Below are 27,458 nucleotides of genomic sequence, written 5' to 3'. Positions count from 1 at the left end.
CGCACGGAGACATTCGGGATACTTGCTTTATTTTTAGAAAGGAAAAGAAGAGATTCGGAGCACACTCCGGAAGAGGCGAGATTCCTTAGATCAGAGGGGTGGAGGATTTCATGATTTCTTAACACACCCCTTTCGTTTCGGAACAATAGTTCAACCCGATCCCGCTCCCTCCTCGGTAGGCGGGCAGCGTCGCGATTGGCTGGGCGCATTTTAAAGGGGCAGACAAGGCGCGCTTTTTCTATCCTCCGACCCTTCCTTTCCTCTCGTTTCAAATCTCGCCTCAGCTGCTTCGGCCGGCCGGTCGCAACCAGCCAGCCAGCCAGACGGGCGGGCGGACGACGAAGCGAGCCGGAAAAGCAGCGAACGTGAGCCTCCGTCGAGCCCCGGTCCGGCGGGGCGGGCGGCATGAAGAGGGGCGCTCCCCGCCCGCGACGACTCCGACCACGACGGCCAAAAAGGCGGCGGCGGCTGAGGCGGCGGCTAGGCCCCGCCGCGGCGTTGTTATGGAAACGGGCGGCGACGGCGGCCGCCGAGGGACAGAAAGGTTGCCCGAGCGGCGCCTGAGGCGCGCCGAGTGCGAGCGGCTCGCGCCGCCGCCGCCTCCTTCGCCGTTTCTGAGGGGCGCTTCGGCCGCCATGGAAGGCCGGCCGGTGGCGCGGCCGAGCCGGGCCACTCCGCCGGTCAAAGCCGCCTTGACTTCCCCTCCTCGCTACCGCCTGGTGTCGGAAATCGGGCGCGGGGCCTACGGCGTGGTCTACGAGGCGGTGTCGGGCCGCAGCGGCGCCCGCCTGGCCGTCAAGCGGCTGCGTTGCGACGCTCCCGAGAACGTGGAGCTGGCCCTGGCCGAGTTCTGGGCCCTGACCAGCCTCCGCCGCCACCACCCCAACGTGGTGCGCTTCGAGGAGTGCGTCCTGCAGCGCGACGGGCTCGGGCAGCGCATGAGCCACGGCAACAAGCAGAGCGCGCTCTACCTCCGCCTGGTCGAGACCTCCCTCAAGGGTGAGGAGAAGGGGAGAAGGGAAGGGCCGTCGGAACGGGCTCCCGGGGGAGGATACGTGTCGGGACGTTCGCACGACCCGGGGGGGAAGGGAGGGGGGTGCGCTCTGGGAGGCGGGGGTGGGGAGGGTGAAGGGGAAATGTTTGGGGAGGGGGGTCTGAGGGATGGCCTCTGAGGGGGGTGGGTGGGTTTGGAGACGTCTCAGGACCCAGCTAGGGAACGCCATCAGTGTTAGAAGGGAGTGGGGGGGGGAACACCTCTTTGGGTCCTTGGTGGTCTCTGAGCTGGGGGTGGGGGTCTTGCCAGCCTCTCAGGACCCAGCTAGGGATTAGTGGTGGAAGGGAGAGGGGGGTGTGGGGGAAGAAGGAGGACAGGTTTGGGGTTGGTGGGGGGAGGTCTTAGAGACTTCTCAGGACCCCGCTAGGGAACGTCATCAGTGTTAGAAGGGAGTATGGTGTGGGGGAAGAAGGAAGACAACTTTGGGTGCTTTGTGGTCTGGGGCAGGGGTCTCAGGACCCAGCTAGGGAACGCCATCAGTGTTAGAAGAGAGTGGGGAGGGGAGCACCTCTTTGGGTCCTTGGTGGTCTCTGAGCTGGGGGTGGGGGTCTTGCCAGCCTCTCAGGACCCCGCTAGGGAACGTCATCAGTGTTAGAAGGGAGTATGGTGTGGGGGAAGAAGGAAGACAACTTTGGGTGCTTTGTGGTCTGGGGCAGGGGTCTCAGGACCCAGCTAGGGAACGCCATCAGTGTTAGAAGGGAGTGGGTGGGAGCACCTCTTTGGGTCCTTGGTGGTCTCTGAGCTGGGGGTGGGGGTCTTGCCAGCCTCTCAGGACCCAGCTAGGGATTAGTGGTGGAAGGGAGAGGGGGGTGTGGGGGAAGAAGGAGGACAGGTTTGGGGTTGGTGGGGGGAGGTCTTAGAGACTTCTCAGGACCCCGCTAGGGAACATCAGTGTTAGAAGGGAGTGGGGGGGGACACCTCTTTGGGTCCTTGGTGGTCTCTGAGCTGTGGGTGGGGGTCTTGCCAGCCTCTCAGCACCCAGCTAGGGAACGTCATCAGTGTTAGAAGGGAGTATGGTGTGCGGGAAGAAGGAAGACAACTTTGGGTGCTTTGTGGTCTGGGGCAGGGGTCTCAGGACCCAGCTAGGGAACGCCATCAGTGTTAGAAGAGAGTGGGGAGGGGAGCACCTCTTTGGGTCCTTGGTGGTCTCTGAGCTGGGGGTGGGGGTCTTGCCAGCCTCTCAGGACCCAGCTAGGGATTAGTGGTGGAAGGGAGAGGGGGGTGTGGGGGAAGAAGTGTGGCGTCTCAGGATCCAGCTAGGGAACATCATCAGTGGTGGAAGAGAGTGAGGTGTGGAGGAAGGAGGAGGACAACTTTGGATCCTTGAGTTGGGTGTGGGATGTCTTGCAGACGTCTCAGGACCCAGCTAGGGAACATCATCAGTGTTAGAAGGGAGTAAGGTTTGCAGAGGGGGAGAGGAGGTGGGATTGTGGGGTCCTTGATGCTCTCTGAACATGGGGGTTTCCTTGCAGACATTTCATGACCCAGCTAGGGAACATCATCAGTGTTAGAAGGGAGTGTGGTGTGAGGCAAAAAGAAAGACAACTTTAGGTCCTTGGTGGTCTCAGCTGAGGGTTGGGGGTCCTGGAGACGTCTCAGGACACAACTAGGGAATATTGTGGATGCTAGAAGGGAGTATGATGTGGGGGAAGGAGGAGGACCACTTTGGGTTCTTGATGGTCTCTGAGCTGTTGGGGAGGGGGGGGGTTATTGCAGATATCTCAGGACCCAGCTAGGGAATGTTATCAGTGCTGGAAGGGAGAGGGGTGTGGGAAGGAGGTTGCTTGTTTCCTTGTAAATGTTTCATAACCCAACTAGGGAACAGCATCAGTGCTGGAAAGGAGAGGGGTGTGGGGGAAGGAAGAAGACCACTCTGCGTCTTTGTTGGTCTCTGAGCTCTGTGTGTGTTGGGGGGGGGGTTGTCTCGCAGACATCTCTGGTCCCAGCTAGGGAATGTCATCAGTGCTGGAAGGGAGTAAGGTTCCTTGCAGAGGGGAGGAGGATGAGGGGGATTGTGGGATCCTTGGTGCTCTCTGAACATGGTGGTTTTCTTGCAGACGTCTCAGGACCAAGCTTAGTAACATGATTTGTGCTACAAGGGAAGAGGGGTTTGTGAGGAGGAGGAGGAGGAGGAGGAGGAGGAGAATTGCATACTGCTGAGGACAGGGTGATAAAAAGGAATGCGAGGGGGAAATGTTTGTGGAGAGGGAGTTGAACTTGGGTGGATGGGGGTCCTATGTGTTTTCTGAGCTGGGGCGGGGGGGGGGGAATCTTAGAGACGTCTCAGGACCCAGCTAGGGAACATTATTGGGTGGGAGGGCGAAGGAGGTTTATGGGGTCCTTGGTGCACTCTGAACTTGGTGGTTTTCTTGCAGGTGTTTCGGGACCCAACTAGGTAACATCATCAGTGCTAGAAGGGAGCAGAGTGGAATGGAGGGGAGAGCAAAAAGGGGAGGAGGACTTTGGGGTCTTTGGTGCTCTCTGAACTTGGTGGTTTTCTTGAAGACGTTTGGGGGGGGGGGCACACACACCAAGTCCATTTTTGCTCCCAGGAGGCTGCAAGGAGGCCTACTTGGACGAAAATGGGTCTGGGGGGGGGGGGGGGGGTTGGATGTTGCACGTACATTGCATTATGGGTTGCTGCTGTGATTTTGCTTTTCCTTTCTAGGGGAGGCAGTACTCACAGTCCTTGATTTGTAACAGTCTGTTTAGTGACCGTTGAAAGATACAATGGCACTTTTTTTTTTAAGTGACTTTTTTATACTTAGGACCATTGCAACATCCCCACAGGTGCTTGGGAACCGACTCGTATTTATGACGGTTGCAGTGTCCCCGGGGTCTTTTGTGGCCCGACAAAATCGAGGGGGAAGTCACACTCACTTTACAGCCGTGTTATTAACAACTGCAGTGATTCGCTTAACAACCGTGGCCGGAAAAATACAGCCAAGCTCATTTAACAACCGCCTTGCTTGGCAAGAGAAATTTGGGGGCTGAATTGTGGTCGTAAGTCAAGGACTGCCTGTTTAGATGAAGGTCGTCCCTCCCCTTTTCATTATTCGAAGCCTTTTATCTGAAACTTGGGTGGTGTTCCTTCTTAAATTACAAATTTGCCAGAATAACAAGGAAAGCCCAAGGATAGCCAAACTTGGGAACTTTAAAGACTTGGGGACTTCAACTCCCAGAATTCCCCAGCCAGCCTGGCTGGCTGGGGAATTCTGGGAGTTGAAGTCCCCAAGTCTTAAAAGTTCCCAAATTTGGACACCTCTGCATTAGCCAGTTCTTCAGCAGACTCTGGTGGCTGCTGGTATGTCATTTCTCTATATTTAGTATAAGTCTGGTTTTAAGGAAGTATCCTGTAAACTCAAGTGAACCTTGCTGTTTAATTGAGAACAGGATAGTGGAGGGGAAAGTGGAGACGAAACCACATGGCCGAGCAGCGTGCCCAGTCACCGCATAACCAGGCGTGGGCTGGGGCATCATGCACGTCATCGGTCACGCATGTCTGGTATTGGTTTTTTTTTTAGCAGGAGCGGCAGCTTCTCAAATAAGCCAGACCCTTTCGCGTGTCAGCCAGCCTGCCTGCTGCAGATGTAGTTCAGCGAGGGGCTGTGCCAGTGTGGGCAGACGGGCACCGAGTGAGCATTGTCCCTCATTCATTTGCCGGGCATCAGCAGTCTTTGTGTGTTTCTAGTTATATCATCTGTCATGTGGCTAATTGCTGGCTGTAATCTCTTGGGCATAACACGAAGGGTCAACACAGAATAAGCGGTCAGCGAGTGGAATTAATATTACACGGTCCATCTGATCTAGAGCAGCGGGCGCCGATCCCTTTGTTGTCAAACCAAGCGATGGATCCTGTCGGAACATTTTTAAAAACAATTTTTGTGGAATAGAAGAGTGAAAGGTTACATAAAGCAGAAGAGGGGAAAAAAACGCAAGAAAAATAATGCATAAAAAGAACTTTCCCTCCCCTCCCCAGAAAGTGACTTCTCACCACAGCGTGAAGTGTAAACAATTCCCTGAGCTCTTCGCCTCCACTTAGCGGATAAAATAAAGATCTTCATCCGTTAATCCACCTGCTAACAATAGGCAAATCAAGTAACTCATGTCTTATTCAATCCAGTGACCAGCAAAAAGAGGGACAGACAAAGCGAGTGTCAAAATATTTCTAAGGTGATAACAAGCTGCGGATTAAAAGGAAACCTGTGACGTAAATGAAATCTGTACTTCTAAGCACATTTACTTGGAAGGATTCCAGATGTGTTTTTTTACGTAACAATTTACCCATATACCCCATTGGAACCTTACTACCTAAAAACCAACTTTTTGGGAGTATGTTTATAATACAATAATACAATAGTAGAGTTGGAAGGGACCTTGGAGGTCTTCTAGTCCAACCACCTGCCTAGGCAGGAAACCCTATACCGTTTCAGACAAATAGCTATCCAACATCTTCTTAAAGACTTCCAGTGTTGGGACATTCACAACTTCTGGAGGCAACTTCTGTTCCACTGATTAATTGTTCTAACTGTCAGGAAATTTCTCCTCAGTTCTAAGTTGCTTCTCTCCTTGATTAGTTTCCACCCATTGCTTCTTGTTCTACCCTCAGGTGCCTTGGAGAATAGTTTGACTCCCTCTCCTTTGTGGCATCCCCTGAGATATTGGAACATTGCTGTCATGCCTCCCCTAGTCCTTCTTTCTCTTAAGAGAGACATACCCAGTTCCTGCAACCGTTCTTCATATGTTTTAGCCTCCAGTCCCCTAATCATCTTTGTTGCTCTTCTCTGCACTCTTTCTAGAGTCTCCACATCTTTTCTACATCGTGGCGACCAGAACTGAATGCAGTATTCCAAGTGTGGCCTTCCCAAGGCCTTATAAAGTGGTATTAACCCTTCACGTGATCTTCTCTCCCTCTGTTGATGCAGCCTAGAACTGTGTTGGCTTTTTTGGCAGCTGCTGCCCACGGCTGGCTCATATTTAAATGCTTGTCCACTAGGACCCCAAGATCCCTTTATATTGGATGGATATTGTTGTTAGTTGCAAAGTTGTGACCGATCCATCGCGACCCCATGGACAATGTTCCTCCAAGCCTTCCTGTCCTCTCCCATCCTCTGGAGTCCATTGAAGCTCACGCCGACTGCTTCAGTGACTCCATCCAGCCACCTCCTTCTCTGCCGTCCCCTTCTTCTTTTGCCCTCCATCCTTCCCAGCATGAGGCTCTTCTCCAGGGAGTCCGTCCTTCTCATTAGGTGGCCAAAGTCTTTGAGTTTCCTCTTCAGGATCTGGCCTTCTAAAGAGCAGTCAGGGTTGATCTCCTCTAGGACTGACTGGTTTGATGGCCTTGCAGTCCAAGGGACTTGCAGGAGTCTTCTCCAGCACCAGAGTTCAAAGGCCTCCATTCTTTGGCGCTCAGCCTTCCTTATTGTCCAACTTTCACAGCCATCCATTGCAACTGGGAAAACCATAAGCCTTGACTAGACACACTTTAGTTGGCAGGGTGGATGGATATTGTAGTGTATAAATTAGCCCTCCATCTAGTTGCGTTGGGCTACAACTGCCAGCATTTTCACTGTTGTGTATCAATCTTCCCTGCTAGGTACAGATTCTGGGGCATGTACCACATTTCAAGGACCCCAAGTTGGGGTGGGGGGGAAAACCTGTTTAAACTTTTTTTAAATTGCTTATGGTTATGAGTTTTCTTACCTGTACAGGTAGTCCTCAACGGAAAGAATTGAACCCCAAATTTCTGCTAAGTGGGACATTTGTTAAGTGGGTTTTGTCCTATTTTACAACCTTTCTTGCCACAGTTGGTAAGTGAATCAATACCCTTGATAAGTTGGCAACACTGTTGTTGAGTGAATCCGGCTTTCCCCATTGACTTGGCTTGTCAGAAAGTCCCCAGAAGTGATCCCATGACCCTGGCACTCATAAGTATGAACCGGTTGCCGAGCATCTGAATTTTGGTCTCATGACCACGGGGTTGCTACAAAGGCTGTAAGTGTGAAAAACGATCGTAAGTCACCCCTTTTCAGTGCCGTGGTAACTTTGAACGGTCGCTAAGTGAACTAATCGTTCGTTTAGTGACCATTCCAAATTACTTGGCGCTGAAAAAAGGGACTTCTGGTCTGCCTCTGAATTTCGACCAATTGACCCTGGGGATGCTCTAATGGTCATAAATGTGAAAAATGGTTACACATCCCTTTTTCAGTGCTGTTGTAGCTTCAAAGGAATGGTTTCTAAGTCAAGGCAATCTCTTAAGATTTTTATTTTATTTTATTTTTTCCTTTAAAAAAATGTTTTTGTTAAACAGGGTTTTTTTCTCCCATTTTTTAAAACACAAATATCATCTGTGCAACATTTCCACACCAGTAAGCCTCCCTTATACTCTTTTTATCCGTACATGTATACCTTTATATCTATATCTATATATTTTTACACATTTTACATCTACTCATATGGTAATTTATACTTATATTTCTTCTATACATATTACTCTTTCAATGTACTTATTTCTATACAATACATCTTATATCATTCTATGTACGTATGTTCCTCTTATAACTATTATTCCGTACTATTTTATATACAATCTATCTTACATTTCCCCCCCCCTCTTATTAATTATGTGGTCTTATGATTGTTTTCTAATTTCTTAATCTTTTTTCCCTTTAATGCGGTGTTTCTCAACCTTGGCAACTTGAAGATGTCTGGACTTCAACTCCCAGAATTCCCCAGCCAGCTGGCTGGGGAATTCTGGGAGTTGAAGTTCAGACATCTTCAAGTTGCCAAGGTTGAGAAACACTGCTTTAATGCTTTCTTATTCTTTGCAGATTTCCTCTAGCCATTTGTACCATAAATTCCATGCTAATCTTAAGTAAGATTTTAGTGAGTCAGAAACCAGCATTATTCTCTTCTGGTTATTTCTATACATCAGGGCCCATATGGTAGTGCCTGTTAAACATCTGTCATGTTTGTCCAAAGTCTTTAACTTCGAACCTGCACAACCTGTTGGTATTGAATCATAGAAAGAAATAGTTAAGTGGCTAAAATCAATAAAACATCTGCCTCCTAACTTCATCTCTTATAAATCACCTGCAGTCTGAATTCCATATATATGTGGATATATATGCCAAAGTGCCATCTGGTCTGGATCGGACTTTGAAGGGCCTTGCTGAAGCTGGGATAAACATTGGCATAACTACTACTTTCTTTGAAAAGTCAGGATGGGGTGAACGGCAAGCAGTCCTCGACTTACGACCACAATGGAACCCCCCAAATTTCTGTTGCTAAGCAAAAACAATTGTTAAGGGATTTCAAGTGAGGGAGTGGGGTTTGCGGGGAGGAGGGGGAACACTGTGGAGTCTTTGGTGCTCTCTGAGCTCGGTTGTTTTCTTACAGACATTTCATTACCAGACTAGGTACCATCATCAGTGCTAGGAGGGAGTAGGGTTTGCTCTCTTTTTATATACAGGTATTCTTCAACGTACGACCACAATTGAGCCCAACATTTATGTTGCTAAGTGAGAAAGTTGTTCATTTGAGTTTTGCCCCATTCCACGACCTTTTTCCCCACGGTTGTTAAGTGAATCATTGCAGTTGTCAATCATGTTATTAAGTCAATAACATGGTTGTTAAGGGAATCTGGCTTCCCCATTGACTTTGCTTGTCAGAAAGTTGCTAAAGATGATCGTATGACTCTGGGATACTCCAGCCGTCATAAATGTGATAGCCAAGCCTCTGAATTTTGATCGTGTGCCTGACACAGTCGTTAAGTGTGAAAAACAGCTGTAAGTAACTTTGAACGATCCTTAAATGTTTTGTTGTAAGTCGAGAACTATCTGTAGTCTTTGGAAGAGATGGATCCTTGTGGGGATTTTTTCCGAATATGGGTAGTCTTCGACATACAACAGTTCATTTAGTGACCGTTCAAAGTTATAACCGGATGGAAAAAGTGACTTATGACTATTTTCCACACTTATGACTGTTGCAGCATCCCCCGTGGGCAAGTGATCGAAATTCAGGTGCTGGGCAACTGACTCGTATTTATGACGGTCGCAGTCTCCCTGGGTCATGTGGTCCCCTTTTGCGACCTTCTGACAAGCAAAGTCAACGGGGAAGACCGATTCGCTTAACAACCAGATTGCTAACTTAATAACAGCGGTGATTCACTTAACAACTGTGGCAAGAAAGATCGTAAAAAGGGGCAAGCCTCACAACAGATGTATCACTTAGCAACATAAGTTTTGGGCTCAACTGGTCGTAAGTCGAGGCAGTATGCTGACTGTAAACCGCTTACAGAGGGCTGTAAAGCACTGTAAAGCGGTATATAAGTAAGTGCTATTGCTATTACTTGTACAATGTTTCTTCTTTCGTGGTCTGAAAGACAAAGCAAACTTGAAGCATTCTTCCGCATCTTCCTAATAAATGAAAAATCATTTTTCATTACTGAAGAACAAGCTTTATTTCTTAGCCAATAACCCGGTGTTGTCCAGGTATTTATTTATAGGGGAAAATGTCTGGACCAAACATAATTTCTAATGTTGGATTTTCACCCCTTACCAGAGGGAGCCTCCTTGTGGAGTACTGTGAAGCCGTTACCATGGCAACTCCACTGTGCTGCACAGTAGAAGCCATTTTACGGCAGTAGAGTAGAAGCTATTTTAAGGCACAACAGGCTGTACCTTAACAGAACATACATCCCGAGGGGTTTTAGGGGTGTTTTACCCCCCACAGTACTTGTTTCCAGAGAGTAAGTCATCTGTGTACCAAGTTTGGTTGAAATTGCTCAAGGCATTCCAGAGTTATGCTGGAACATACACCCACACACAGCTATTTAGATAGATAGATGATAGATAGATAGATAGATAGATGATAGATAGATAGATAGATAGATAGATGATAGATAGATAGATAGATAGATAGATAGATAGATAGATAGATAGATAGATAGATAGATGATAGATAGATGATGATAGATAGATAGATAGATAGATAGATAGATAGATAGATAGATGATATAGATAGATAGATAGATGATAGATAGATAGATAGATAGATAGATAGATAGATAGATAGATAGATGATAGATATTTGGTAGAGGATGGCTGGATGAGTGGAGAGAGATAGAGAGAGATAGAAGATTGATAGTTGGAGAGAGAGATAGGAGATAGAGGATGGACGGACAGACATATGAGATAGAGGATGGATGGATGTTTGGATGGCTAGAGATATAGAGAGATAATTAGATAGATATTTGATAGAGGATGGATGGATGGAGAGAGAGAGAAGATTGAAAGATAGATGATGATGATAGATAGATAGATAGATTAGATAGATAGATAGATAGATTAGATAGATAGATAGATAGATAGATATGAGATAGAGAATGGATGGACAGATACGTAGATATGAGAACGAGGATGGATGGATGTTTGGATGGATGGATAGAGAGATAAATAGATAGAGATAGACAGATAGATAATTTAATCTTGAGGATTAATGTAGCTTGTAACTCCTGACTGCCAAAGATCTCTCTGTTTTGGATGCAGCCACCATAGAGTTTTTATAGTTTGGCCCTGCCTTTCCTCTCCATGTTTGTTTACCAGCAGAGATTTGGGGGGGGGAGGGATAGGATGAGAACAATCTCCTTTATGTGAGATTAGGCCCTTTGATCCTCCAATGTTGTAGTTCACACCCATTATGATTATGTTTTTCTTTTTCAACATGTTTTCTTTGTTCAGGAGGAAGCCCGGCCAAATTTTGATAGGACCTTCAATTGCCATAGTAATCGCCATGGTGACAGACGTTGTTTATGCAAATAAACAGCACTTCTCACCATCCTTTAGGGCCAAAATACTAAAAGCAAAATGTAGATACAGGTAGTCTTCGACTTACAAGTGCAATTGAGCCCACAATCCCTGTTGTTAAGTGAGACATTTGTTAAGTGAGTTTTGCCCCTTTTTACGACCTTCCTTGCCATAGTCGTTAAGTGAATCACTGCAGTTGATAAGTTAGTAACCTGGTTTTTCGTGTTTATGACAGTTGCCGTGTCCCAGAGTCATGCGATCACCATTTGCAAACTTCTGACAAGCCAAGCCAGTGTGGAAGCCCGATTCGTTTAACAACCGTATTACTAACTTAACAACCGTAGTGAGTCACTGCAGTTGTTAAGTGAGTAACGCGGTTGTTTAGGCGCAGGTGCCAATAACTGTGGCAAGAAATGTCCTAAATGGAGCAAATTCATTTTGAGCCGTGGTGACACGATGGTTAGAGTGCAGGACTGCAGGCTACTTCTGCTGACTGCTGATTGCTATCAGTTTGGCAGTTCAAGTCCCACCAGCTCAAGATTGACTTAAGTCAGTAAAATAAGGACCCAGATTGTTGGGGGCAAGAGGCTGACTCCGAAAATCGCTTAGAGAGGGCTGTAAAGCTCTGTGAAGCAGTATATAAGTCTAAGTGCTATTGATATTGCCTTTCCTTCCTCCTTCCCTCCCTCCTTCCTTCCTTCCTTCCTTTTTAGAATGCAGCATTGCAGGCTAACTGCCCACTGACATGAGTTCGAACCCAAAAGGCTGAAAGCTGACTCAGCCTTCCATCCTTCCAAAGTGGGTAAAAGGAGGACCCAGATGGTTGGGGGCAACAGACTGTAAAACCGCTTAGAGAGGGTTGTAAAGCATTGTGAAGCGGTATATAAGTCTAAGTGCTATTGCTAAATTCACTTAGCAACATAAATCATGGGCTCAGTTGTGATCATAAGTTGAAGACTAGCACTATTCTGGGGTCTTAAACCTGTGCGAATCCTAAATGAACGGTTTCAATCCGTTCTAACTGATTCGGAGTCACTCTGTTTTGCCCAAGGCAGTAATTATTCCTCCTGCTCTTTTCTCCCTCCACCAGGCGAGAGGATTCTGGGTTACGCCGAAGAGCCCTGTTACCTGTGGTTCGTCATGGAGTACTGCGAAGGGGGAGACCTGAACCAGTACATTCTTTCCCGCAGGCCCGACCCGGCCACTAACAAGAGTTTCATGCTCCAGCTGACCAGCGCCATTGCGTTCCTGCACAAAAACCACATCGTGCACCGAGATCTGAAGCCGGACAATATCCTGATCACCGAGCAGTCGGGAGCTCCGGTTCTCAAAGTCGCTGACTTTGGGCTGAGCAAGGTGTGCGCGGGATTGACCGCCCGAGGCAAGGGCGGCGGCGGCGGCGATGACGACAAAAATGTGAATGTGAACAAGTACTGGTTGTCCTCGGCTTGCGGTTCGGATTTCTACATGGCCCCCGAAGTGTGGGAGGGACACTACACGGCCAAAGCGGACATCTTTGCGCTGGGCATCATTATTTGGGCCATGATCGAGCGGATCACCTTCATTGATGCCGAGACCAAGAAGGAACTCTTGGGGACTTACGTCAAGCAGGGGAGCGAGATCGTACCTGTCGGGGAAGCTCTGCTAGAAAACCCAAAGATGGAGTTGCACATTCCTCAGAAACGCAGGACTTCCATGTCTGAAGGGATCAAGCAGCTCCTGAAAGACATGCTGGCTGCTAACCCACAGGACCGACCAGATGCCTTTGAGCTGGAATCCAGAATGGACCAGGTTACTTGTGCTGCTTAAACTCAGGTCAAAGCGTTGGTGGGCTCTGAAAACAGGGTAAGATTGCCTTCTTTTTCTCTGCCTAGTCAAATGATGTGGTCAGGAATAATTATAAGGCCTTGGTGAGGCCACACTTGGAATCCTGCATTCAGTTTTGGTAGCCACGATGTAGAAAAGATGTGGAGACTCTAGAAAGAGTGCAGAGAAGAGCAACAAAGATGATTAGGGGACTGGAGACTAAAACATATGAAGAACGGTTGCAGGAACTGGGTATGTCTAGCTTAAGAGAAAGAAGGACTAGGGGAGACATGATAGCAGCCTTCCAATATCTCAGGGGTTGCCACAAAGAAGAGGGAGTCAAGCTATTCTCCAAGGCACCTGTGGACAGAACAAGAAGCAATGGGTGGAAACTAATCAAGGAGAGAAGCAACTTAGAACTGAGGAGAAATTTTCTGGCAGTGAGAACAAGGAATCAGTGGAACAGAAGTTGCCTCCAGAAGTTGTGAATGCCCCAACACTGGAAGTCTTTAAGAGGATGTTGGATAGCCATCTGTCTGAAACGGTATAGGGTTTCCTGCCTAGGCAGGGGGTTGGACTAGAAGACCTCCAAGGTCCCTTCCAACTCTGCTATTGTATTGTATTGAATGCAAGGGCTTGGAGGCCATTTACACACTTGTGGGTAGCAATAGGTTAGGGCAGGGATGGGGAACCTTTATGGCACCCAGGCCCAAATCGGAATACGCCTGCATGCGCCAGTGCACCAAAAACCCAAAGATCAGCTGTCCGGTGCACATGCATGCACCAGCCAGTTGGTCTTCGGGTACCAGTACAGGTATCTGTGGCCGGCCAGCTGGGCCTATCATGTCTCCCCTAGTCCTTCTTTTCATTGAACTAGACATGCCCAGTTCCTGCAACCGTTCTTCCTATGTTTTAGGGAGTTGTAGTCCAGGGCCTCACTGAGGTTGAGAGAGCATGGTTGGCCGGCAAGAGTCGTGAGTGGCCGGCTGTGGTTGTTGACCTCACCCACTGTTCACAAGTTAATTCAGCAGGAGGGGGAGGGGTTCTGTTTTTTCCTCTGGGCTCCAAGCGAGGCCAGGGAACAACCGGCAGACACACACGCAAAGGCTCAGCTCTCCAGAGACATTCCAGGCATAGCAAGATGCTTTCCAAACACCGCCACCGTGTCACGAACAATCGTTCTGGCTTACGCAGGCTCTGAAGTAGCACAACAGCTACTCCCTGGAGCTCCTGCACACTCTCTCTCTCTCTCTCTCGTCACCCTGTATTTGTTGGATCCCCGCAGAAGCCAGCCGGAGAAACCTCTAACCACTGCCTGCAATTTTAAATAATTGCCTGGCTGCTGTCACCCAAACCCTTGTGTTTCTGCCTCCCTGAATTGAGCCTGGGTGGCTAAGGGGAATTCTAGTGTTTTTGAGGGGCGTCCACGCTTGCAAATTGGGTGTTAGGAACAAGAGTTTGAGAGTTCTTCCTTTCCCGCCCTTCCCTGCTGCTTTGAGGGAGGGGCAGGGGGGCTTCAAAAAGCCCATTTTGCTTGTTGACTCCAAATAGGAAGAATAGATGCTCTTCTGCAGAGCAGTCTGAAGGATTTTAAACTAAAACAAGGCGGTGTTCTTTTTTTCTCTCTCAAGAGGCAACTCGGCTTTTGGGGTTTCCTTTGAAGACGTTTCGCTTCCCATCCGAGAAGATTCTTCAGCTCCGAGCTGCAGCTCCTTAAATGAGAAGTGAAACGTCTTCAAAGAAAAAAAACAGTTAAGTCCAGTTGCCTCTTGAAAAAAAAGCACCTGGACCTGGATGACGGAGAATCTCCATAGACAAGGAGAGGGGTACTATGTTATCCTCTAGGCCAGGGGTATCCAAACTTGGGAACTGTAAGACTTGTGGGCTTCAACTCCCAGAATTCCCCAGCCAGCCTGGCTGGCTGGGGAATTCTGGGAGTTGAAGTCCACAAGTCTTACAGTTCCCAAGTTTGGATACCCCTCCTCTAGGCTGTCTACCCCTGTGCTGGAACGAAGTGTCCAAATTCAGAAAACTTGTCACTTTTGCTTGGCAGAAATTTGAAAATAGAATCAGTTGAGTGTAGTGGTGAAGATGCCAGCCTAGAAACCAGGGGATTGAATTCTAGTCTTGCCTTAGGCACGGAAGCAGCTGGGTGACTTTGGGCCAATCACCAGGAGATGGTGAGTTCTAGTCCTGCCTTAGGAATGAAAGCAACTTGGTGATTTTGGGCCAATCACCCGTAAGTTCTAGTCCTGCCCCAAGCATGAAAGCCAGCTGGGTGACTTTGGGCCAATCACCAGGAGACGGAGAGTTCTAGTTCCGCCTTAAGCATGAAAGCCAGCTCGGTGACTTTGGGCCAATCACCAGGAGGAGGTGAATTGTAGTTCTACCTTAAGCATGAAAGCAGCTGGGTGACTTTGGGCCAGTCATTCTCTCAGCCCTACTCACCTCACAGAATGGTAGTTGTGGAGAAAATAGGAGAAAGCAGTAAAAGAAAAAAAGTCAGGATAAAAAATAAATTAGGTAATATTATGAAATGCCAATATGGGTCTTTTAAGATGCAAAGGGTTAGGGAACAGATGCCCGTTGGGAGGAATCCTTTGTAGGTTCCTTGTACTGGAAGCCCCTTGGGTTCAATGAAACAGTTAAATTGCCCGATTGGTACCCGGTCCCCGCACAAGGTGGGTTACCTGGGATATATGAGTTAGAAGGAGCATCCCATCCAGTCCTCTTCAGAAAGATGGCACGAAAGAAATTCTGTGTTTTGTTTCCCAGCTCATTTTGGGTGAGCAAGAACCCATCCCAGAAAGTATGTTGACGCATTGATTATACATCAGTGGAGAACGTAATTTGGATTAAAATGTTAGCACCCGAAGCCCCTTATGGGGTAGTTGCTCTGAAATGAAGCTGGGATGAAGAGTTTTGCTAGTATTGATTGTGTTGTTTTCAGTTGTCTGTGATTAATTTAACATGGATACCTGCTGTTTGATCAGTCATTAAAAATAATAAATCACGTTCACCAAGCTCGGTATCCAGATATCAAAGGAGTACAGGTAGTCCTCCACTTATGACCACAGTTGAGCCCCAAATTGCCATTGCTAAGCAGAACAGTTAATTGAGTTCTGCCCCATTTTTTAAATTATTATTATCTCTCTTGCCGCAGTTGTTAAGTGAATCACTGGAGTTTAGTTGTTAAGTCCGTAACTTGGTTGTTAAGTGAATCCGGCTTCCCCATTCACTTTGCTGGTCAGAAGGATGCTAAAGGGGATCACGTGAACAAACCCCTCCCTCCCCCCCGGGCACTGCAACCGTCATAAATAGTTGCCAAGTGTCTGAATTTTGATTGCGCGACCATGGGGATGCTGCAATGGTCATAAGTGTGAAAAACAGTCATAAGTCACTTTGTCCAGTGCCGTCGTAACTTGGGATGGCCCACTAAATGAACCGTTGTAACTTGAGCACTACTTTTGCTACTTTTTTCTCAGCTGAACCTGTCTCACTTCGGCTTGTGGGGGGAAGAATGTTTAAACATATTAAATGCTGCCCTATGTTCTTGAAGAGAAACAGGGCAGCAGGTTTCAGTGATGGAAAACCAATGGCACAGGCAGAGCCATCTCTCCGGCCACACCAGCCATCGCCTGTGGCTCTTCCGGGCTCGGGCGCACACATGCACACTGGCCAGCTGGTCTTCGTGCAAGCATGCGTGCAAGAAACCGGAAGACCAGGTGACCGTCGCGCATGCACACGCCACCAACTGGAAGCTCAGCTTCCTGGTGCACGCATGCGCTCCGGGGAACTGCTCTTCCTGTTTCCGGTACTCCCCTGTGCACTCAATGCGCACTCCCATTTCGGCATTCGTTGGTGAAAAAGGTTCTCCAACGCTGCCCTAAATAGAGAGTCTGTCTGGTCTAGTAATTAAGGCACCATGTTAGAAAGCAGGAAGCCATGGGTTCAAGTCCCACCTTAGCCATTAAAGCCAGTTGGGTGACTTTGGACCAGTGATTGTTGCCCAACCTCCTTGGTTGTTGTGGGGAAACCAGGAGGATAACAGTTAACAGAGTTGGGAGGGAGCTTGGAGGTCTTCTAGTCCAACCCCCTGCTCAAGCAGGAGATCTTGTACCATTTCAGATGAATGGTTGCCCAATGTCTTCTTTAAAACATCCAGTGATGAAGCATCCAAAACTTCTGGAGGCAACTTCTGTTCCACTGATTAATCCTTCTCGCTGTCAGGAAATTCCTCCTTAGTTCTAAGTTGCTTCTCTCCTTGACTGATTTCCATCAATTTGATTCTTGTTCTGCCTTCAGATACTTTGGAGAATAGGTTGGTCCCCCCCTCTTCTTTGTGGCAGCCTCCCAAATGTTGGAGGACTGTGATCATGTCACCCCTAGTTGTTGTTGTTAGCTGCGAAGTCGTGTCCGACCCATGGACCACATTCCTCCAGGCCTTCCTGTCCTCTACCATCCTCTGGAGTCCATTGAAGCTCACGCCGGCTGCTTTGGTGACTCCATCCAGCCACCTCCTTCTCTGCTGTCCCTTTCTTCTTTTGCCTTCAATACTTCCCAGCATGAGGCTCTTCTCCAGGGAGTCCTTCCTTCTTCTTAGGTGGCCAAAGTCTTTGAGTTTCCTCTTCAGGATCTGGCCTTCTAAAGAGCAGTCAGGGTGGATCTCCTCTAGGACTGACCGGTTGGATGGCCTTGCAGTCCAAGGGACTCAATGCAGGAGTCTTCTCCAGCATCAGAGTTCAAAGGCCTCCATTCTTTGGCGCTCAGCTTTCCTTATGGTTTCATTAAATTAGACATACCCCAAAACTATTCATGTTTGAGCCTCCAGTCCCCTAATCCTCTTGGTTGCTCTTCTCTGCACTCTTTCCAGAGTCTCCACATCTTTTTTATATCGTAGCGACCAAAACTAGCTGCAATATTCCAAGTGTGGCCTTCCCACGGCCTTATAAAGCGAGGAAGGTGTGTTGGATATGGTTTGCCGCCTCGAGCCCTTTGTAGAAATAATAAAGGCAGGGTAGAAACAAACACAATAAAAATAAAATATTTGCCAGGTGAAGGAAGAAGCCTCGCCTGACCTCTCCGTAATCCGAATATAAGCGATAGTTCCATTCTCGTTCGTTTTGTGTGTGTGTGGTTTTTTTTTAAAACGCCACATACTTTGGATTAATCCCAGGACAAAGAGTGAAGTTTTGCATCCCCGGGACATGACTGTACCTTTTTGAAGAGCACCTGTCTACATCTTCTTTTATCCTTTCCGTAGACATCTGCTTGTCAGCCACAGAGATGATTATGGATTATGTAAGATGCTCGCGCATCACCAGACTTGTTTATGAGGGCATCAAAGCTCCGGAGGAATGCTTTCCTTCCTCTTGGGTCTGCTTTGGAGCTTTGATGTTGCCTTCAATCTCTGTTTATTTCCCCCCCCCCTTTTTTTTTTTTTTTTTTTGGTCTGTTTTGAGCCCATTCCTCCCCACCCAGTTTTTTTCCCCCAAATCGACTGTGTATGCCATTTGCGATCGTGTCCTGTGCCCGTCACAAGGCAATGCGTGGTTGCATAACCAGGCTGTGCCCTCTGGGGGAGAAAAAAAAAAAAACCTTCAAAATTCAGGATGCTTACACCAAGGGTGTCCAAACTTGGGAACTTTAAGACTTGTGGACTTTAACTCCCAGAATTCCCCAGCCAGCTATGCTGGCTGGGGAATTCTGGGAGTTGAAGTCCACAAGTCTTAAAGTTCCCAAGTTTGGACACCCCTGGCTTACACGCAAGTCCAGTCAACACAAACGGCCTGGGCGCAGCTTGCCCATTTGGCTGTTTGTTGGGGAGGGGGATTGTCCCTATTGCCCCCCTTGGACCTGAGCTGAGTCAGAAATGGGTCTTCTCCGACAAACACAGCAAAAGAAGGCTGCTCCTTATATAACAGAAAAGGAGGGGGGGGGAACACACACTGGCTGAACCCTTGCGTGCTTCCGAGCGAGAGGATTGCCTTGTTTACACAAACTCAGTTGCCGGTCGGTCAAACGCGGCATTTTCTTTGCTTTTGAACTTGTGGGAAGCCAGTTTCATGCCGTGACAGCATCTCTTAAAGAAGTGGCTTGTAGCCAGATCGGTGTTTCTGGCTACATTCGGGTTCGCCCTCTGTAATCCTCAGTCGTAAGTCGAGGTATTCCTCAGCGTAACGATGGCAATTGAGCCCCCAAGTTTCTGTTGCTGAGCCAGATGGTCGTTTGAGCAGGGGGTTGGTTTACAAGACCGCCAAGGGTCCTTACAACTCTTGTGTTAAAATATTTGACTTGGGCAGCAGTAAAAATGGGATGTGCCATGTATGTTCCCTGCACATTGGAAGGATTTTGTCAGATCAGATCTCCCAGAACTCTCCAGCATCCCTGTTATTCTACATCCTACACTGTCTCTCAACCTTAAGACTTTAAATGTCTCTGTATGTCTAGTTTAAAGAAAAGAAGGACTAGGGGTGATTTAATGTCAGTCTTCCAATGTCTTTAACGGCTGCCGCAAAGAGTCAACTTATTCTCCAAAGCACCAGAAGGCAGAACAAGAATCAATGGGTGGAAACTAATCAAGGAGAGAAGCAACCTAGAACTAAGGAGAAATTTCCTGACGGAACAATTAACCAGTGGAACAGCTGGCCACCAGAAAATGTGGGTGCTCCATCACCTGAGGTTTCTAAGAAGAGACTGGACAACCATTTGTCTGAAGTGGTGTAGGGTCTCCTGCCTAAGCAGGGGAGGGGGTTGGACTAGAAGACCTCCAAGGTCCCCTTCAACTCGGTTATTCTGTTCGGTACAAGTGCTAAAAATGGATACTTGCAACAAAGCATAAATGAAAGTTAGTCAGCACAGAAAGGAAATGGTTGAGGAAAGCTGCTGGAGGGACCAAAAGAGAATAAAATCAGAAAGGAGACCATCCAAGAAAAGAATAGCATAGAAGAACCAATCTTTTAAACTATAGGAAGAGGGTTGGACTAGAAGACCTCCAAGGTCCCTTCCAACTCTTATTATATATTCTGTTGGGTTGAAATACTTGATTCGGGCAGTAGAAAAAAAATTTAAAAATGGAGATGCCATTTATTTATGGTCCTGCACATCGGAAGGATTTTGCCGGATCAGATCTTCCAGCGCAGTCTCCTTTCCTTTCCAGTCTTTTATTCTTTTTTCAATTTGTGTTATTATTATGAAGAGGTTTCTCTTGCTTTAGCTGATTCTGTAGAAGAATAGCTGGTCCTGCTTTGCTTGACGTGATGATGGCAATTACAGCAGCCTCGGCAGAATTCTCCCCTCCTAAGGGGCCAATTTTGACACTCGGCGGCTCCGATTTCAGAAACCCCCTTTTGCCCAATCCGGCAAGGAAATTAGAGCATGAGTAAAAACCATTTCTAATTATGGCATACTTTTTTTAGCCATTGTTTTCTTCTGACGGCTAATTGGGCCTTTCCACTGGGGACAGGGAAGAATTTGTCCCAGGAAATTTGGTTGACTGAGTTTGGAGGCTAGAAGCTAAAGGCCAGGCCAATCTCAGTTTCCCTTGTGACCCAGGTAAATTAGGAGGCAAACTTTCTCAATTACTGATGGTGGCAGTGACTTTGATGTGTGTTTATCTTCCTGGCCTGGCTCTCAAAGTACAGGTAGGCCTCAAATGTGGAGGGGGGGGGGGGGGCTTTGCAGTAGTTGAATTGGGGGGGGGTGTCTTTGGTGCTCCCTGAGATTGGTGGTTTTCTTGCCAACGTTCGTGATCCAATTAGGTAACATCACCAGTGCAAACCCCACTGCCTTGTAGCACTGATGATGTTACCTAGTTGGGTCATGAAATGTCTGCCAGAAAACGACTAATCTCAGAGTGCCAAGCACCCCCCCCCTCCACACACACACACAGTACTTCTCCTCCTCCTCCCCACAAGGCCCATTCCCTTCTAGTGCTGATGACATTACCTAGTTGGGTCATAAAACGTCTGCCAGAAAACAACCAAACTCAGAGAGCACCAAGGACCCCACCGTTGTCCTCCACTACGCAAACCCCACTCCCTTCTAGCACTGATGATGTTACCTAGTCAGGTAACGAAATATCTGCAAGAAAACATCCAAGCTCAGAGAGTGCCAGGGACCCCATATCAAGGAATTTCAGGAAGTTTGCTTCTCCGGTGGCATTTACGAATTCAGACCCTTCATTGTACAGTTTCTCCATAATCAATCATCATATTTCAGCATAATTATATGAAGTAGATTCATAGGAGAGCTCCGATAACAAGACATTTCACGAGTGCTTTTCTTTTTTCTTCCTTTCCTTGCAGGATTTTTTTTACAGGGACCGAGAGTCTCCCCGACAGACACACAAACTGAAGAAGCGACTAACACGGACACCAAGTTCTCTGGTACCGTGAAACTTTTGAGACTCGTCTGGAGAGCCCCGGGAGATTCAAGGCGGGCAGGAGCTGCTGCGAAGTACTTCATTACAAGGCTATTAAATCCTCTTTTCTTTTTTTTTTACATTTCCCCCTTCCTTCCCCCCCCTCCCTCCCCCCCCCCCCGCCAGCTCACCTTTGCTTATTCACTCGATCTGCGCAGTTCATCTGGAATTCCTCTTTCACTCAAACAAAATAGTGAAAGAAAACAAAACAAAACACCCCAGCAAATAATTTTCTGTTGCTGCTACTGTTAAGGACCAGAATTCTGGGACAAAATGTACATAAGGTTTTGGATTTCCCCCTCCTCCATCTCCTAATGTTGTTCAGCAGGGTGATATTTAGTTGAGAGTATGAAGATCTTGGGAACCTTTCTTTTGTTTCTGGTTGCTGCTGCTTAGCCCCTAAAGCTAGAAACACAGTTGAACACCTAATTCTCCTGCTCCCCTTTTTGGTCAAAACGACCTACATCGGGGGACTTAAAATATGTGATATATCAGACAGGGATATTGAAGGCAGACACACACACACACCTTTCAAGGTGGCTGCTGGGTTAGAAACCCACATCTAACCATCACAGCAGCCGGTGTTTGTGTACCAAATGTTACAGAAAAGCGTGTGGGGTTTAGAAGTGACCAATAAGCATCCATAGAAACGGTCTTTCGGTAGAAAAAGTGATCTTAAGTCTGTCTCTAGGGCAGCGATAGTGAACCTTTTGTGGCAATGAGTGCCCAAATGCACCAGAAATACGAAAACCAGCTGGCTGGCGTGCGCATGCCTGTTTTCAGGCCATTTTTCAGGCAAAAAATAGCCCGTTCCAGGCCTAAAATGGCCTGGAAAACAGCCCACAAAAGTGTGTGGTTTTTTGGCCATTTTTCGGGCCGTTTTCCGGCACTCTGGTGCCCGCAAAGACCAGCTGACATGCATGCTGGAACCAGAAGAGCAGCTAGCGACGGTGCGTTTGCCCACACAGAGGTTCGCCATCACAGCTCTAGGAGTTAGTAGTTTACTTAACTAGTCCCTGGCTGGCTAAATTCAGCCATCCTGAAATCAAGTGGTTAGCTTAACATCCCCTTTTCCTAGTTTAGCAGTCAATCTTCTTGAGATTTCTTCCCTCCATTTCTGACTTCTTGGAAGCTGCTTCAAAGTTAAGAGTAACTTTCTCACCACTGCCGCCGTCGCCCCTCTGCGTTTACGCACCCACAAAAGAATCGTCCCCAATTTTTAAACACGTCCCTAAGTATCTCTCCCCTAAGATGATCCAGGGTTTCTTGAAAGCCTTCAGCCAATTGCTTCTCCCCAGTGACAGGGATTGCTAAACTGACCGCCTGCTTGGAATGGGCTGCCCTGCTCCTTTAAACCGGCCGTGGGTTGGTCTTGGGGTTTACCGCTCTTCGTTCAGCGGCAGGGAAGATCACGGTCGGGGGTCAGCGTCGTAAAACCGAATTGGTGCTTTGCCTTTCACCCCGGTCTTCAGACAAAGCAGGTCATTTGAATTGTCACCATCAATTTCTCAAGGACTGAATGCTGCAGCTATCGAGATGGATTTACTCTACAAAATATTGGCGTTCCTTACTTCTGCGCAGCCAAGAATTTAAACCATGAATGTCAGTCTTATCGCGGATGTAACGTGGTTTGCAAGGTATTACATTTGCAAAGCCCTGTTTAGGATTGACCAGGCCGATCCCAAATAAGCTCCTTTTGAGATCCAGGATGAACTGATCTAAAGTCAAAACTATTCCCCAAGAGAAGTTTCACGCTACCGAATGTTTCTGTTATCGTCTGAACTAGCCAGGTTTTTTTGGAAAGAGGGTGGTGGTGGAAAAAAAGAGTTGGATCCAAATTTGGGGTGATGACATGCCCTGTTTTTTGACCCGGTTGCCCCGAATTAAGATTTGAAGACTCCCCCTTTTCCTTACCAAGCTCCATTCAGCCAGGCATCCTATCTCCAGGGCACAAGCCATGCCACATTGCGTGTGAAAAAGCCCGGCATTTTTTCCCGCGAAGGGGCCCTTGCGTTTTCACGTCTGCACTTTTGAGGGATGTTTGTGTGGGTGCGAGTGTGTGGAGGAAGCCTCGTTTCGGGGGGGGGGGACAGACGCCATTGTGCGATTTCCGTGGTGTGAACGCTTTTGTGGCGAGAGTTTAGATCTTTGTGGACTTCTGGGAATTGGAAGTCCACGGGTCTTAAATCAAGCTTAGACCTTATTAAAGTGCCTTCTTCGAGGACTTTGAAAGCCTCTTGCGAGAAACGCATGGAAGCGAAGCTCTTTGGGTTGTGAGTTGTGCACTGGGTGTGTAGGCCCAGTTCTCCGCTTTGCAACCTCTTGTCCACGTCGGTCCCCTTCTCGGCTGCCCACAAAAGCTCTTTCGAAATGGATCAAATGCTTCCTGGGTTGGCTGCATCAGGTGCCAACCACACCTTTCTAAGGAAGGGCATCCTCCTGAGACCTTTTTGCCCTCATTCCTAAGGACGAGTCTTTCCTCTGTCCGCCGTCTTTGGTGTGACCTCCCTGTAACTGTGTTGTGTTAACAAGCAATAGACCTCTGGCCCCAGGATCCTGGTGCCTCCTGGGATTCAAACACAACAACGGGGGTTCCCACTTAAGTTCTCTCCCCCACCTTCACTCAGAAGTCCTCCCCCCCCCCCCCAGTCTCTGGTTAAATGAATGTTGAATGGAGAGTGCTAATTTATTATTGAGAGCTGATCTGATCTCACCGGCGTTATTTGATGATCGATTGGTGTTTTTCTTCTTGAGTTTCTTTTAAGCTGTTTACATCTCAGTTTGCTGTTTACAGTGTGGCCGATGTCTTTCTGACCTTGGGCTTTCCCGAGTTCAAGGACTAAAGTGAGCGCTTTGACCCATTTGCAGAACCTTCCTCCCCTCCCTCATTTTTTTCCCAATGACCGGATCTCTGCTTTTCATTGCAAGGATGGCACCGAAGCTGGCATCACCTCGACAGCTTTTCTAAGGGTGCCACGTTCCATCCACACCTGTCTTCTCTTTGTACGTCTGGCCCTATCTTCCCGTTTCCCTTCCCTACATATTGCATTCTCCAATTGACTCTCAGCTTGGCAGATGAATTAAAGAGAGTCCATCATGGGTAGTTCTATTCCATCGAGAAACTAACTTTGAGCTGTCCTTTGGCTTTGATCAGATTCTAGGCCAGTCATCAGGGTGGGTGGGGGGTGGACTACGCTCCCTTTATGACCTGCGGACTTCAACTCCCAGACGTAGTTCCCCACTCATTCTAGGCCAAAAAAAGCTTTCTTGGCAAGGTTGTGTATCCGTATCTCTCCCCCCCACAGTAAGGTTGGAAAACGAGAGGATTTTTGCTCACTATAGCTGAGTAGTCAAAGGTAGCCATGACAAAGGTTACAGCTACTACATCTGGATTGTAGAGAGCGTTGAGGTTGGATATCATACTTGGATCAACCCAACACATGACATTCCTGGTTATAAGTCTTCCTTCCCATCAGCTTTGGGGCGGCTGGATACCTACGTAGCAATAGATGTCACTAGCTTAAGGCCCGGTATCCTTTGGCCTGTTGAGGGAAGACCGGCCATCAATCACGGTTGACGTTGGCCAAGATCTAGGGTGCCCAACTAAATGGGGTGGGGTGGGGGAATCCCAATTTTTAAATTGGCATTAGGAACTAGAAGCATGGCGTCTGGAGATCAATAGCTTGAGAGCCGGAGAACCTGCCTGGGGCACTCAGGCACCCCACTCCCCATCCCGAGGACTACTCTCTTTGCAAGTTGGTCACCTTCTAAGATGTGCCTTGACCTTCCCAGCTGACCCATGCGGAAGAGGGAGGGACTCGAGCCCTCGGGATTTCTACTTCCCCAGATGATGTGCTGAAGAGTTGAGGTCCTCCTCATCTCCTAATACCTTCAGTCCCTCACCTTCCCACCCGCTGCCTCTGGGGGAGATGCACTCAAAACACACTGCCAGAGTCCTTTTACAGAGCAATAATACCTCTTTCTTTTTAACTGAGTGTGTGCCCGCGCGCGAGATAGATTCCAATTTGAATCTCTCCTCTTTCTCCTCCTCAACGTATTGTAGTAGCTAGCTATCATCTGGATTTAAGTCCTCGGTTGCCTGGTGAGCTTTACTAACCCATAGAAATGGCTGACCCAAAGAGGGTCTGCTTTTCCAGTTGACCCAATGGTTAAATCTTAAGAACGCAGCCAAATGTTGCGTTGCAGGCTGGGAACGTTCCTTCAAAACTAGACATTTAGCCAGTCCCAGGTTTTGCTGTGGCTGATGGGTGGACTAACTGCTAGATCTTCTCCTTTGTGGCCTCTGACACTACATATACCCGCGGCGTCCCACCTTTGCAACTTTTAAGACTTGTGGACTTCAACTCCCAGAATTCCCCAGGAGTTAAAGTCCACAAGTCTTTAAAAGGTGCGATGCCGTGGATATATACCATGAGCCCAATGGTCCTCAGTGAGAGAAGATGACTTGGACAGACATCGGAGAACTTGCGTAATATCTGGAAAGAAAGAAGAAACCTTTTGGGGCACCCCGAGGCAAGCGGCAGCTCTCAACCTGCACGGAATTCAACGATAGTTGCCAAAAAAAAAACTGTCCGAAGTTGACCGCTCAATTCCTTTTTAAAATAATAATAATAATGATCATCAGACGTTACTTCCTGGAATACCTGACTTGGATTAACACGATGGGAAAAGCTACCTCAGTCCTTGCGGTTGAGTGGACGCCGGGGGTGCCTCTCTCCATGTGCTGGGGGTTCCAAGATTGTGTGGCACTGGGTACAGTTGGCCACCAAGGATCTTTTTGCCATATTGAGTTGAAGAAGCCAAGTCTTCCTCTTACAGAATTTCTTCTGCCTGGCAAAACTCAGATCTCTGCCCAGGTCATCTGCTCTTTTGATTCCTTCTGCTGCTTTTCCAAAGGTCAAGAGTTTTCCTGACTTGGAGGATCTCCAGGAACTATTGGGCTATCATTTCCAGGTTTCTCTCAACGAGTTAGGGATGTTTAGAACTTAAGGGACTCTAGATACCTAGTTTCTAGTAGAATTGGATATCTGGAACCAGATACCAACTGGAAGGGATATCTAGAACTTTAGGTATACCTAGATCCAGATACCTAGTTTCTAGTAGAATTAGATATCTGGAACCAGATACCAACTGGAAGGGATATCTAGAACTTTAGGGATACCTAGATCCAGATACCTAGTTTCTAGTAGAATTGGATATCTGGAACCAGATACCAACTGGAAGGGATATCTAGAACTTTAGGGATACCTAGATCCAGATACCTAGTTTCTAGTAGAATTAGATATCTGGAACCAGATACCAACTGGTAGGGACAGTTAGATACTGGATACCTAGATTATACTAGAAGTAGATACCAACTGGTAGGGATATCTAGAACTTAACTGGAGGCCCATTGGGTTGAGGAAGCTGGAAGACCCTTAGTCTGGACCAGGGTGTCGAAACCTGGCAATTTTAGGATTTGTGGACTTCAACTCCCAGAATTCCCCAGCCATTCCTGACTGAGGAATTCTGGGAGTTGAAGTCCACAAGTCTTAAAAGTTGCCCAATGTGGAGATTCCTGGTCTAGAAAAGCAATGATTGTGAAAGATGAAAATAGTCCATAATGGTTATGACCACCATTTTTGTTTTGTTTTTTTAATCTTCTCTCCTGCAGATACTCCTAAGGGAAAAGGGGGGAAATCCCCTTTTTTTCCACAGGGTCCAGGCCCAGACATGGCCCGTTGCAAACATGGACACAGATCCCGCGGGGGGGGGGGGGAGGGATAATAATTGAATGTCCAGGAGGAACATCTTAAATCCCACATTTCAAGGGGCCGTTTTCCCGTGCTAGTCTTAAGAGAATTCTCTTCCCTTTTCTTTGCACAGAAGCTGGTCACTCTAGGACCCGTGTGTGAATAAATATTTTATCGTTTCTATTTTTTATTTTTATTTTTTGGTTTACTTGGGTTGGTGTGCGACCTTGTATTTAAATCCTCAGAACACTGTGGAAATCCTGATTGTGTATGAATGACAGCAGCTTTGTAAATTAAAACGTTTGTGTGAATAAAGCTAGTGGGTGGGATTGAAATGCCCTTCCCAGTTTTGAAACGAAACCTCTCTGCCTCTGTTTTTTTTAATTATTATTATTATTATTTTAAGAAAACCTCCCTTTTGGATCTTGTCTTTATTTCCATCATGATCAGACACACAGGAATGCATTTCGGGCGTGATAAAAAAGAATTTCCAGGAATAAAATACTAAACCCTCCCAAAAAATTCAGGCCTGAATCCAATAGCTCTCCACAGCCAAGAGTGAACGTCAGATAAAATTGGAGGACAGAGCAGAAGAGACATCTCAAAAGAATTGCGGT

At 47.5% G+C, this 27,458-nt stretch overlaps 1 protein-coding gene and 1 long non-coding RNA gene across 2 annotated transcripts; one reads left to right on the top strand and one right to left on the bottom strand.

Moving 5' to 3' along the window:
* Positions 1-83: 83 nt before the first annotated feature.
* On the top strand, positions 84-12,701 carry LOC309390421 (serine/threonine-protein kinase 35-like). The gene is made up of 2 exons (XM_081949757.1): positions 84-999; positions 11,951-12,701. Exons 1-2 carry the CDS (start codon positions 504-506, stop codon positions 12,667-12,669), a joined length of 1,215 nt encoding a protein of 404 aa, XP_081805883.1. The 5' UTR covers positions 84-503; the 3' UTR covers positions 12,670-12,701.
* LOC309390468 lies at positions 12,588-27,210 on the bottom strand. Its single transcript, XR_014175131.1, has 3 exons — positions 25,484-27,210; positions 20,985-25,429; positions 12,588-12,715 (listed from the first exon to the last, which is right to left on the bottom strand). It is a non-coding gene; the product is annotated as an uncharacterized lncRNA (long non-coding RNA).
* Between the last annotated feature and the right edge of the window lie 248 nt (positions 27,211-27,458).

This window comes from Natrix helvetica, assembly GCF_964273705.1.
Source record: "Natrix helvetica genome assembly, chromosome: 3".
NCBI lineage: Eukaryota > Metazoa > Chordata > Lepidosauria > Squamata > Natricidae > Natrix > Natrix helvetica.
The sequence above is the reverse complement of the archived record's forward strand: the minus strand, read 5'-3'. Positions and strand labels throughout refer to the sequence as shown.